This window comes from Podarcis pityusensis (genome assembly GCF_964106645.2).
Source record: "Podarcis pityusensis genome assembly, chromosome: 8".
Lineage (NCBI taxonomy): Eukaryota > Metazoa > Chordata > Lepidosauria > Squamata > Lacertidae > Podarcis > Podarcis pityusensis.
In genome coordinates, this window is record NC_138033.1 from 30,127,591 (window position 1) to 30,139,926 (window position 12,336).

Sequence of the window (12,336 nt, forward strand, 5' to 3'; positions counted from 1 at the left end):
TTTGGACTTTGAATGTGTGGCTTGACCCTGGACTGGGGGCTTGACATACTGACTTGCTGCCAGGTAGGCCAGGGGTTCAGGACACTCTAGTGGGCATCCGTCTGTCTCTGCAGACAGTGGAGGAGTGTGCCTTTGGGGGTGAAGTCAAACCACTAGAGAGTCACAGCACCTGCTGTGTCTGTAGAGACTGAGGAGCACATTTAAACAATTTGGCTATTAAAGGACATTGAGCAGAGGTGCAATTAGCCACAACAGCATACATTAGGTGCTTGGGAATTGCCCTGCAGAACTGCTTCCAGGGCTGGTGTCAGCACTTGATACCCATGGGAACTGCCAGGGACACATCACCCTGGTGAAACCCATTGTGGATGACTTCCCCACCCCCATTTCTTATTTTGTTTAGCCCATCACTATGAACTGTGCCAAGCAATTGGATTTAGCCATCCTTTTAACTCCATACAATGCCACAACTAAACTTCATCCTGGGATATTCTGAGACATTTATAGACACAGCCACCCACTGCATCATCACTGCAGTCAGGTGGTCCCATTGGGACCCACTGGTTAGGGGCCAAGAAGATGACACTTCTCCCATACCTTCTTTAGATCTGGAGCTGGCCCTGACAGCTTCACACATTCAGACTTAATAGGTGTATTTACTTATGACATTTTGATTCAATGTTTCCTCTAAAATGCTCTAGGCAGAGTACACTTTTATTTTCATAATGATTCTGGGAGGTAAGCCAGGTTGAGAGACAGTGGCCTGCTGAAGGTCATCTAGTGAACCTTTTCATGGCTGAGCAAGAATTTGAATCTAGGCCTCCTGCTCCCTAATTCAGCTATCTTAACAGGAGCACCACACTTTCTAGGTGGTGGACTCTCCTTCCTGAGAGGTTTTTAAGCAGAGGTTGGATGACCATCTGTCATATATGATCTAGTTGAGGTTCCTGCATTGCAGGTGGTTGGACTAGTCAGGCATGGCCAAACTTGGCCCTCCAGATGTTTTGGAACTACAATTCCCATCATCCCTGACCACTGATCCTCTTAACTAGGGATGATGGGAGTTCTAGTCCCAAAATATCTGGAAGGCCAAGTTTGGCCATGCCTGGACTAGATGATGCTTGGGAACCCTTCTAACTCTACAGTTCTATGATTTTGAACATGTGTACAGCCTAGTCAGCAACTGGACCACACTGAAGGAAAGATTATGTATAGTGGGGCCCCATTCCACTACAGAGGGCTGTCTTCATGGAAGTGCTGGTTGCCACAGGAATTTCTTCATCTATCTTGCTCCTGAGTTAGCAGCTAAGTACTCCTAGAGGAACTAGAGACTTTCAGCTGTTAATCCCTAGAAGAGATCTAAGTTGTTTGTATAATATCTCCTATAAAAATGTGTTTTCTATTCATTTATCTTAAAAATCTAATTCTGTGTTCTGTGCTGCTGAAGTGACATTGAAAACTGTGCAAAACATTGCTGTTGGATATTGTAGAACATTCAGTGACAATTAAAAATATGGGTATGCAGGGGGGCAGGGGAAGGAAACTAAATTCATTTGCCTTCAGCCAGCAGCAGACACTTTCCCAAAAATCTAGGTTTTTACCCACATACAGTGGTTGCTAAATCTAAACTCACTTCCAGTGGAAATGCATTTCAAATAATAGCTGCTGCCAGAGAAAAGGTATCTGTGGGGTTTGATGTAATTTGAAAGACAAGGGCAAGTTATAGTTTGAAGGATTGGATGTCACGATGGTTTGTCATAAAGCAGGAAATAAGCAATTAAGCAAAACAAGATGAGGATAAGGTAAGAGCACATACGGACAGGTTTTGTTCCCATTGATTTGGTGTTGCCTGTCTTGATCCTTGAAGGCTGAGACATGAAGTGTGAACCATGGGGATAGCACCCCTGTACTTATTTTCACCAACCCTGGGCCCGGAGCTAGGAGCTATTACAGCTTATCAAGGAAGAAGTTGTCATGTCACGATTCCCATTGTTTGATGCTTTGCATGGCCTGACCTGAAAGGTCTGGAAGAGGAAGACAAGACACTGCTCCTGTACTCTGAGTCTTTTCAGTGATGTGGAATAATGGGAAGGCAAGCGAGAGGGTGGTGGAAGAGGGCAGAGCAGTAAATGAAGCCTGTGTTTGCAGAAGGGACTGAACATTTGATTGATTATAGCCTGGTGCTTTTGACTAACCAAGTGTCATTCCTTCTTCTCCTGCTCTCCACTCAGTTCTGCCGAGTCACACATGTGGAAACCCAGGAAGGCTGCAGAATGGAATCCAGCAGGGGACTACGTTCAGTGTTGGCGACAAAGTGCGTTACAGCTGTAACCCGGGCTTCTTTCTGGAGGGTCATGCACTGCTCACTTGTCACTCCAGTTCAGAAAACACTGCCTCCTGGGACTTCCCTCTGCCCTTCTGTCGAGGTAGGTGTGCTTCCCTTCCATTTATTCTTGGGAAGGGATGGTGTGTTAAATTCAGTTCTCCATATTTCCACATAAGGTTTTTTTTTCTTTCATGAAAATTGGTCAGCATGTTTGTTTGAATTGCTCCTAAAATGCACACTTTTGTTGCAATTTTGCCTAATATACACACCTCTGCAAGTAATTTCCCAGAATGCTTCTTATGCACACTTCACATGGTATATGCATTCTTGTATGCATTACATGGTTGGAGAATTGCGTTGCAAAATTCAGAGAAGTGAGAATTTTGAAGGATGATTAAATTTCAGTCTGCATATTGTCTTTGGAAAGCGTGAATTATGTAGATTCATCTTTAAAGGCAAACTGAGTCATTCCCTGCCCCCCTTTAATCACTATTGTTGCGTCATTCCAATGTCTAGGTCCAGACTAACACTGTAGACATTTTGAAGTTGTTCTGTAGGGAGGGGACAATACTCAGACTGCATTTTAATGGGATGTTTGGGTTTTTTTTTGGGGGGGGGAGAGAATCTGTGTCATTCAGTCCAAAGTCTGCACCAAGCAAAGCTGAATTGTGAGGCCTGCATATATAAACTAAGCTGGGAATATTTGAGTATTTTATTATGTATAATTTATTATGTTTCTGCTGAGCAGGGGGAGGAAGGGAAGTCCTCCTTATTAAAACCACTAGAAATGCTAATATCCAGTCATCTTACTTGCTTCCACAATTTCAGCTGACACCAGGCACGTAAATATAATTTGGTACCCATAATGGCATGAAACTTGGTTTTAAGTAAAAGGGAGAATGCATAAGAACCTAAATACTACATTTTGCATTTCCCCCCATGCGCTTCCACAGAATTGTGACATAAAAATAGGCTGCTTATACTATGGCATGTATAAGGAGGGGCTTTTTTTGGGGGGGGGATGTATGTCTATTTTCATTTCTTTTATGCATCTATAGAAAAGCTGTGGGTACAACCATTTGAGAATAATATTGATAAGCTGAAAGGTGTGCAGAGGAGGGCGCCCAATATGATGAAGGGTCTGGAAGCCAAGCCTTATGAGGAATGGTTGAGGGAGTTGGGTATGTTTAGCCTGGAGAAGAGAAGACTGAGAGGTGATATGATAGCCATCTTCAAATATCTCAAAGGCTGAACTAGATGACACTTTGGGGTCCCTTCCAACTCTGATTATATGAAAGCTTCCCAATACCCCCCCACCTCACATTTGGGACTAGCCAATCAATCTATAAGTAGAAGCACTTGAATTGATACACAGTAATAAATGTCGTGAGAATTCTGCCTCTCTCCTCCATTCTATCATGTATCCTACGCTCCCTTCACTCAATTATCTCATATTGATTCCTTTATTGATTCTTTGTTCATGTAATCAATTAGCAATCCTGAGCTGGAGCTTACATCTTATATTTAAATTGAGCAAAGATGGTTTGCCTAGCGATGCATAATTCCCGGTGCTTAGTTTAACTCTGATATATGCAGCTGGCTGCATTTTTGTCTTGCATTTATCCACTCCTGCCCATTTTTGTTACCAGTACTCTGAGTACGAAGAGTACGGCTAGTGCAGCTGGGGTGATACCAGAGAGGGACCATTCTGCCTCCTTCATTTTTCTTCTCTGAAGTTAGCATCATCCATCTTGACTCCTTAGTGGAACTTCATGCTGAGTTGGTGCTTCCACCGAGAAACCTTATTTTTCAACTTGGCTGTAGGAAATAATCATTTTATCTCGATGCTCTGCTCTGCATCATGTTTTATTTTCTTGCAAGAATAAGGAGGAGAACACTGCACTGGCAGAGACCAGTGTTGTATGTAGGACTGAGCCAAACCTACTTGCTGGACCCACAAAGTTCATAGAATTGTAGAGTTGGAAGGGACCCCAAGGGTCATCTAGTCCAACCCACGGCAATACAGGGATCTCAACTAAAGCATCCGACAGAAAACAACACACCAACGAGGACTAATATTGCAAACACAAGGTGCCTGGATGCAATTCAGCCTCTTGATAATCATGAAAGCCCTGGCCTCACTATGGTTCATCTCCCCACGGAAGGCAGACCTGATATTGTCACTGCTGAAGAGATGCTTAACTGGTCTATTGACCCAGCATTTTATGATGACGTCTCTAATGAACCTGGGCAACACCAAGCCTCGCAAGTGAAAACTACACTGCCAACAGGCAAAGATGCCCCCATCACAGAAACGCAGCCACCAGGTGAAAGTGGGGTCTCTGAACTGTGGGAGACCCTTTTGGGACCACTGTCTTCTATCTCACCACATTGTGGAATGAATTTTTAGAAGCATGGACTCGCTTCGCAAGGAGGTAACGGGTCTCAAGGCCACTACTGAGAGACCCTTGTGGGACTTGTTGAAAATGGCATCTTTAGTGCAGCCCCTCCTTCCAACAATGAGAACACGGAATCTGGAACCTTAAATGACCCGTCACTGCATCATATTGTGGATGAGCAAATGCTGTTTGAGGCATTTGCCAATGCGGGGTTGCTGGGAACGGAGGATTCAGGGCAAGCTGGGAGCCCCTGACTAAACATGCATATTCAGCAGCCCTTGCTGCATGCTGTTGCTGCTATCTAATGGCTTTTAACCCACCTGTTAGGGCATAGGTGGCAAACCCATGGGTAGAATCTGACCTGTCAAGCTGTGGGAAATGATCTGCCAGGCCACACAGCTTTTATCTTCTGATCCTAGAACTGTGGTGCTCAGTAATGAGATCCAGAGATAAGGCACTCTGCCTGCTCTTTAGATAGGAAAAAGAAAATGAAGCATTTCACCCCACCCCAGAGCCATGTGGTGGTGCGGGTCCTGTAAACACTGCAGTCACAGATCATATTGTGAAGACTAAAAGACATCATCTTGCAGCACTCAGAGAATGCTGTGTATGTGTGTGCGCATGTGAGTTTGTGTCCATGTATACGATCAAGCGTTATGGCTGCATATGTGCAATGAGTGTGTGTGCTGTGTATGTGGATTTGTGTGTACTCTCTTTCTCTTTTTTTAGCCACTCTGGGCAACAATGGGAGCGTCAATTATGCACTGCCACCTGCAGCCCATTAGAGGCAGAATTGCCCAGAGAATACTCATCCCATTCTGAAAATTCAGATCACGTCCCTGCATAGCCAGCTCTGAATCTGTGGTTCTCTTACGGCTGTTGATTATTTTTTCACAGTGATCACGTTCCTTTATCTCTTTTGCCTGTTCCAATTAGCTTTAGTCAAATTTATCTTCTGCGCCAGCATTATACTAACTTTCCTCACTTATTAGTTTGCACACCAGTGGGAGGAATGGCAGCGTGCAGGCATTTGTGCCTATTAGGGGAGCAGCCACATGAAGAACCTCAAAATCACACACACACACCCCAGCATCATGCATTGTGACAAATTAGACTTGCAGAGATGAGACAGTAAAAACAAATACCCATCTCTGGCAGGAGTGAAGAATGTGGCCTTCCAGATGTCTATGGGCTATAGCTCCCATCATCTCTGGCTGTTCACATGCTGATTGGGGCTAACTGGAACAGCTGGAGGGCTGCAGGTTCCCCATATCAGATCTATAGCATCTACACTGTTTTCATACTTGTTTCCAAGTTGACTTGTTTGCCAAGGAATTCCTGCTCCTGTGTCATGGGGAAAAGTGAAAGGATACCTGTTGCAGGCAAAGGAAAATCAACAGCATTTTGAAAGACCATTGCTGTTGTTGTTGAGTTGCCACAACCCAGGGTTCCAATCCCCCTTTCTCAATGGAAAAGGCCCCAGAAAGTGTGCATGGACAAAAACAGATCACCTGCTATCATTTTGCTGTGCTAGCTCCAGTGATCAGCTGAATGCCTGGGCTTTCAAAGCCCTACACACAACACTTGTAAGCTCCCGTGATTGGCCAAAAATCTATTTAGCGTTTGCTATGGGCTGCCCCGACCTTAAATGAACTCTTCTAAGCCTGCCCCCGCCGCCAGCCGATTGGCTGGCATGGTGAATGATGAATCCTGGGTTTCCCAAGTCCTGCGGGGCTGCAGCCAGCCCCGTGAGGCTGTAGGTAGGGTGTGAGCCCGCAACCCCCCCTCCTTATGTCGAGAGTGGCTTTCTGCCCATTGGAGACATGACCTTTGCTTCGTCTGACAACATTTCTGGAACCCCCTCCTTTCTGGCCATCCTAGAACTTGACCTTTTGCTGTGTCTGCCTGTGCATATTGGAACTGGACTCCTGTTTGCTGACCTGCCCTTCCAGACATCAACCTAAAATTAAACGACTCTGCTTACTGCACCCTGGGCATGGAACCCATTGTTATTTCTCCCACTGTAGCTGTGCCACCACAGACCCTTTCCCCAACAGAGACTGCTGCCTCAAATAAAACAAGAGTGCAATCCAGTTCTTCCTTGGAGGCACTCTTGCTGAGAAAGCCTGGGTTTCCTCGGACCATGTCAGGGGTTATTTAATTAGAAGATCAGTAATGGTAGACACGGACGCGGGTGGCTCTGTGGGCTAAACCACAGGGCCTAGGGCTTGCTGATCAGAAGGTCGGCGGTTCGAATCCCTGCGAGCTCCCGTTGCTTGGTCCCAGCTTCTGCCAACCTAGCAGTTCGAAAGCATGAAGTGCAAGTAGATAAAAAGGTACCGCTCTGGCGGTAAGGTAAACAGCATTTCCGTGCGCTACTCTGGTTCGCCAGAAGCAGCTTAGTCATGCTGGCCACATGACCCGGAAGCTGTACGCCGCTTCCCTCGGCCAATAAAGCAAGATGAGCGCCGCAACCCCAGAGTCAGCCACGACTGGACCTAATGGTCAGGGGTCCCTTTACCTTTTTAATGGTAGACAAACTTCCCTGAAAGACAGCTCCCCCACCCCATGTTGTGTGAAAGTAGGTGTAGGGAGTGCCAGGTGTGTTTTAGGATGTGAATTTAGTTAATATAGGGTGGCAATGAAGCCAACCATCCTAATCCCCATATTGTGTGAAGTAGGGTATGAGTGGAACGTTTCTGGAATCCTATGCAGCTCTCAAGATTCTTCAGATGTGGAAAAAAATCTCTTAAGATTTAAAGTTTGAAAGCTCCTGCCTTGGAGGAAGACTCTACTGACATGGGGAACAGGGCTGTTAAAGAAAAGAATAATGGAGATCCTAATAAACTGCTGGTCAATTGTTAAAAGGGCCAAGCAGGTCAATAAGTTGATAGTAACAACCTATCATGCCTTTCACTGAGCGAGTCCAGAATTGTCTTGCCATTGACATGGTCTGCAATTTACAGCACAAGCTGATGCGTGCTTCCTTAAAAACCCGTTGGGCTGCTGTGTCTTGTAGGGCTTTCTCCCAGGAAAGTGTGCATATGATTGAAGCTTCAGTAGCATGAGAATCACCATGTAGGGAGGAAGACAGATCCAGTGTCCTGCTGCCTATGGTCATTCAGTTGGAAGCCTCAATACATAAATAAAAATGGATAGAGATGTGGCACCCAGCTGTAACCAGTGCAGGTCTTGCTGAAAGTGGCTTCACTGTATACAGAGGCCCAACGTTTCCCAGGAGGCACATTTTCGTGGGTGCAGCTGCTGCAGCATTGTCAGCACTGGCGTGGAAGCCCCATTACGCCACAATTGATTCTCGAGCTCTGAGCTAAAAGAAGTAATAAATCCCTCAACTGCACAGAATCCCTGGTTGAGTTATGGCTATCATTTGTTTCGTAGTAGAAGGAGGATTTTTTTAAATTTTTTTTAAAAAGCAGGGCAAGAAATGTGCCAAAAAATGAAAGAGGGTTGCTCCTTTGGCCCACAGCACTGACAGCTGGCACAAAGGGCTGGAGCATGGGACATCTTCCATTGCACAGTTTGAGAAGTGATGGGTTGGTATTTCGTTTCCTGGGCCAGTTAGGAAGCATTCCAGGGTAAGAAACCAGAGGCATGCTCCTCCTCTCTCTCCAGGGGAAACCCTGTTCATGTTATTTTCAGAGCTGCTCTGTTAATGGATATGATTGTATGATTTTGCAAAAACAAAACAAAAAACAAACCCACAAAATAGATCAAAGGGTGTGGGCAAGGAGCAAATAACTATGCTGGAAGCAACTTGTCCTGATCACCACTGAGCTAAAATAACGTCATGTAAAATATTTCTCTTTTAACCTATTTTATTGTAGGACCTCCTCTAAAAGCACCTTCTATCACCTTCTTGGTTTCTGCAACTTTCACCACCTTTCTTTCTCTACCTCAGGCTTCCTCAAACTCGGCCCTCCAGATGTTTTTGGCTTACAACTCCCATGATCCCTAGCTAGCAGGATCAGTGTTCGGGGATGATGGGAATTGTAGTCTCAAAACATCTGGAGGGCCGAGTTTGAGGAAGCCTGATCTACCTCCTGCTGGTGCCCATTTCTCCATCTACCTTCTCCCCCCCTCCTCGTGCCCCCACCCCCCACCTGGCCAGATGGCGGTTGCCCTCCCCATCTACCTTCTTGAAGTATTTGTCCTCTGTTACCTGTTTTTCCCTTCCTCTCACCTTCCTCCCCTTTGCCTCCTTGCATGTTCTCATTTCTTTCTTCTATATTTACTGTTGCCTGCCCTCCCCCCAACCCTTTCTATCATCAGCTGCCTCTAGCTTCTTTCCTTGCGCCTTCTTCCATATTCTCTTTATCTTTCCAAACATTTCTCTCCTACCTTTTTTCACCTTCCGCTTCCTTTTACCTGTCAGCAAGGTCTTTCCGTCTCCCTCTCATTTTCTTTTATACTCTGCTCACTTTAATTCACCTTATCTGCTACTTCAGTTTACCTCTCTGTGATCCGTGGCACCTCCTAATGTCAGCTTGCCTGGAAAAAAAAAATCAACAGGATTTCTTGGGGAGGTCACTCTCTTAACTTAGCATGGGCAGCAGCTGTTCTTTGTTGCCTCTTTGCAGGATGCTCATGTTTGAAGAAACTTGTTTCTCCCACTCTGAAGCAACACATCGTTATTCCAAAACAAGAAGTTTCTTTTCTTCTAGTTTGCAAAGTCTTTTCATTTTACAGTTCTTTTTTAAAAGGAACTAAATATTAATACTCCCAAATCAATGCTGAAATATTAAAGATGCAGTCCTGTGTATACTTGAGTGAGCCCTTTAAAAATAAACGGGCCTTACTTCTGAGTAGACTTGCAGAGGATTTGCTTAGGAATTCAATTAAGGTTAAGTAAGGGTCTCCCTTCCTGAGGAGCCAAATCTCCCCTACCTTTCCTGCATTCCCCCCCCCGCCATCTTTTATGGATGCCCTTCCATCTGCACTTTTCTTGTGTCAGCTTACCTAAAATCAAATGTATCAAAAATAAATCTGGAAAAGTTTCGATACCCTCATAACCTATTATAGGCAGCAACTGTTTGCTGCTGTCTAACACCACTTGCCAGTAATTTTGAGTTAAGTCCCACATTCATTTAAGGCCCAGTTCTTTCAGGGGAGTGCCCATTTGCTTCCCCAGTCTAAAGGCACTGTGCCCATCCCATTCCTTAGAAGCAAAGAGCAAGAGGGCTTAGCTTGCTTAGCTATGTTGTTCTGCTGTGCTGTCAAACCTTCACCTTGCTGATCTGCACTGTACTTATCTGAGTATGAAAGATGCTGGCAGAAACCATAATCCAAGTTCAAGTTCTTCATCCAGCAAGGTCCAGGACAGTACAGTGGTACCTTGGTTTTCGAACATCTCCATTGACGAACCTTTCTGTTTTTGAACACCGTAAGCTCAGAAGTAAATGCTTCAGTTTTCAAACACATCTCGGAAGTCGAACATGCCACACGGCTTCCGTTGAGTGCAAGATCCCGAGGCAAAACTGTCAGCTGTTGAGTTTTTGGTTTTCAAATGTTTCAGAACTTGAACCGTCTTCCGGAATGGATTACATTCGAAAACCAAGGTACCACTGTACTGAGCTATATAAACTAATGGCCTGAGTCAGTATAAGACAAGTAGCAACTTGTCTTCCTAAGGTCCTGGAAACAGAATTCTAAAATCAAGTGTGGCTGATATGATTGCTTTGCCACCTTCAGTTCAGTTTAACTTAGCCATAGGTAATAGCAATCAGCACAAAAGAGCTGACATACGCAGATGAGACAGCATCCGAAGTTACAAGCATCCAAGGGGAAAACACCAGAGTAGAACCATAATTAAAATATTATGTCTGTCAACCTGTTGCAGGGTGATCATGCATATAATTGCAAAGCATTAGGAGGAGAAGTAGTCAACAAAAAATGGATACAGAACCAGCCCAAAAACAAATATATCTGTTTTGCCGAACCTCTACAAAATTTACCCACTCTCTCCAAATACCTGTACTTTCCAAAGGTTTTCAGCTCTTGAGAGGTGTGTCATTTGAATCCTCTCATGGCTCATTGCCCTCATGGTGAATAGAGATGCCACCACACCATCTTCCATGCTCTAGGAGGAGTAAAAAAAAACAAAACCTTCCTCCTGCCACATAGGCAAAGCTTGCTAAGTGAAAAACACCCCAAACCCTTTGTTAGTTAGTTTGCTGAATTTAAGCGGAGCTGATGGGTTTATGACTCCACTTGGCAGCTGAGCACAGATTCAGGAAGCCAGCCGAAGGAGTTGAGAACATTTGTAATGCTGCTTTTTAAGCATATCAAATACGCATTATCTCATTAAAAGTGCCCTGGCCTATTAGAACTCAAACAGTTGCTTGGAATGTGCTGTGCACAAAGTGTGTGTTTATGTTTTGTTTTTATTTATTTATTAATCCTGGGCTCTTGACAGGCACTTTGATATGTTGTAATAATAAGTTAAAAATAAGCTCATCAAATTAGGGGAAATATTAACAAGTAGTGCTGGAAGCTCTTAATATTTTAAAAGGATTTTTTAATTAAAGTTTCAAGAACAAAGGGGATAATTCTCCAGAAAAGGAACCAGCTGGTTTACACTGTTTTGGTATCGGGTCTGACATAATGGTTTTATTCAGAGAGAGTGCCGTGGGATGATTTCCATGAAGAATTTAATGGAGAAATGATTTTCAGGATGGAAAATCGACTCTTTAATTGGGGCCTTAAAAAAAGAAACATTCACATTGTCTCTGTCATCAGTATTCCTGCTGTCCTGTTCTTAAATTGTCTGTCAACAGTCATGTCATCCAGGCCTAAGGAACTTGAACTACAAAACTCATAGCCTTGGGCTGTGACCTATCTTGGTGCGTTACCTGGGACCATGTGTGCTTAGACCTCAAAGCACTCTTCAGATGTGGAAGGGAATGTTGCTGCACAACAACTGCCACTGTCTAAAACATATCGATTCACAAGCACTGGGAAGCCTCTGGATTGGGCAGGCCTGCTATGTGGACTTATAACCTGACTTTCTGCTCTTCACTGGTCAGCACAACAGAAGGAGATGGGGCTGTGTGTATCATCCACCTCTGTGAATATGGCAGGCAGCAAGAGACCTCTGGTTTGGCCAAGTCAAATATACTATAAACTCTAAAAGCTGCCCCAGCCTGCCTGACAGAGCAATGCCTTATGTCAGCTGAAACCCAGCTGTTCTGGCTCCAGCAACTGACCTTAGGGATCCTGGCTCCAGCAACTGACCTTAGGGATCCTAAGATGGAGAGAACACACTCTAGTTCTGGATTTTGAGAATGATCACCACACAACTTTGGCCTGATCATGATATCACGAGTACCAGAAACTTAGTCTGATTTACCCAGATGAGGATGCTGGAAATGGTTCAATGAATGCAGCGTGTTATCTGGAAAGCCCCTGGTTTTGAAGAAGATTGCCTCAGCCACAAATTAACCACTATTCCTCTCAGCTTCAGTGTCTCCCTTCCTAATTATGGAGAGAATACCACTGGCCTGCCTTAGAAGGCTGTTGGAAGGGTTCCTTGAGGTACTTTATGATAAGCACTTGAGCATTAGACATACATACAGTAAATACTTAAAACTAATT

At 44.6% G+C, this 12,336-nt stretch overlaps 1 protein-coding gene across 4 annotated transcripts in view; it reads left to right on the forward strand.

Annotated features, from left to right (window-relative positions):
• CSMD2 (CUB and Sushi multiple domains 2) overlaps positions 1–12,336 on the forward strand; it is a 501,247-nt gene that overhangs the window by 139,655 nt on the left and 349,256 nt on the right. For all 4 annotated transcript variants that reach the window (XM_081018274.1, XM_081018269.1, XM_081018275.1 and 1 more), the window contains exon 4: positions 2,232–2,426. In XM_081018274.1, coding sequence (XP_080874400.1) covers positions 2,232–2,426 — 195 coding nt within the window. The remainder of the gene's footprint in view (positions 1–2,231; positions 2,427–12,336) is intronic.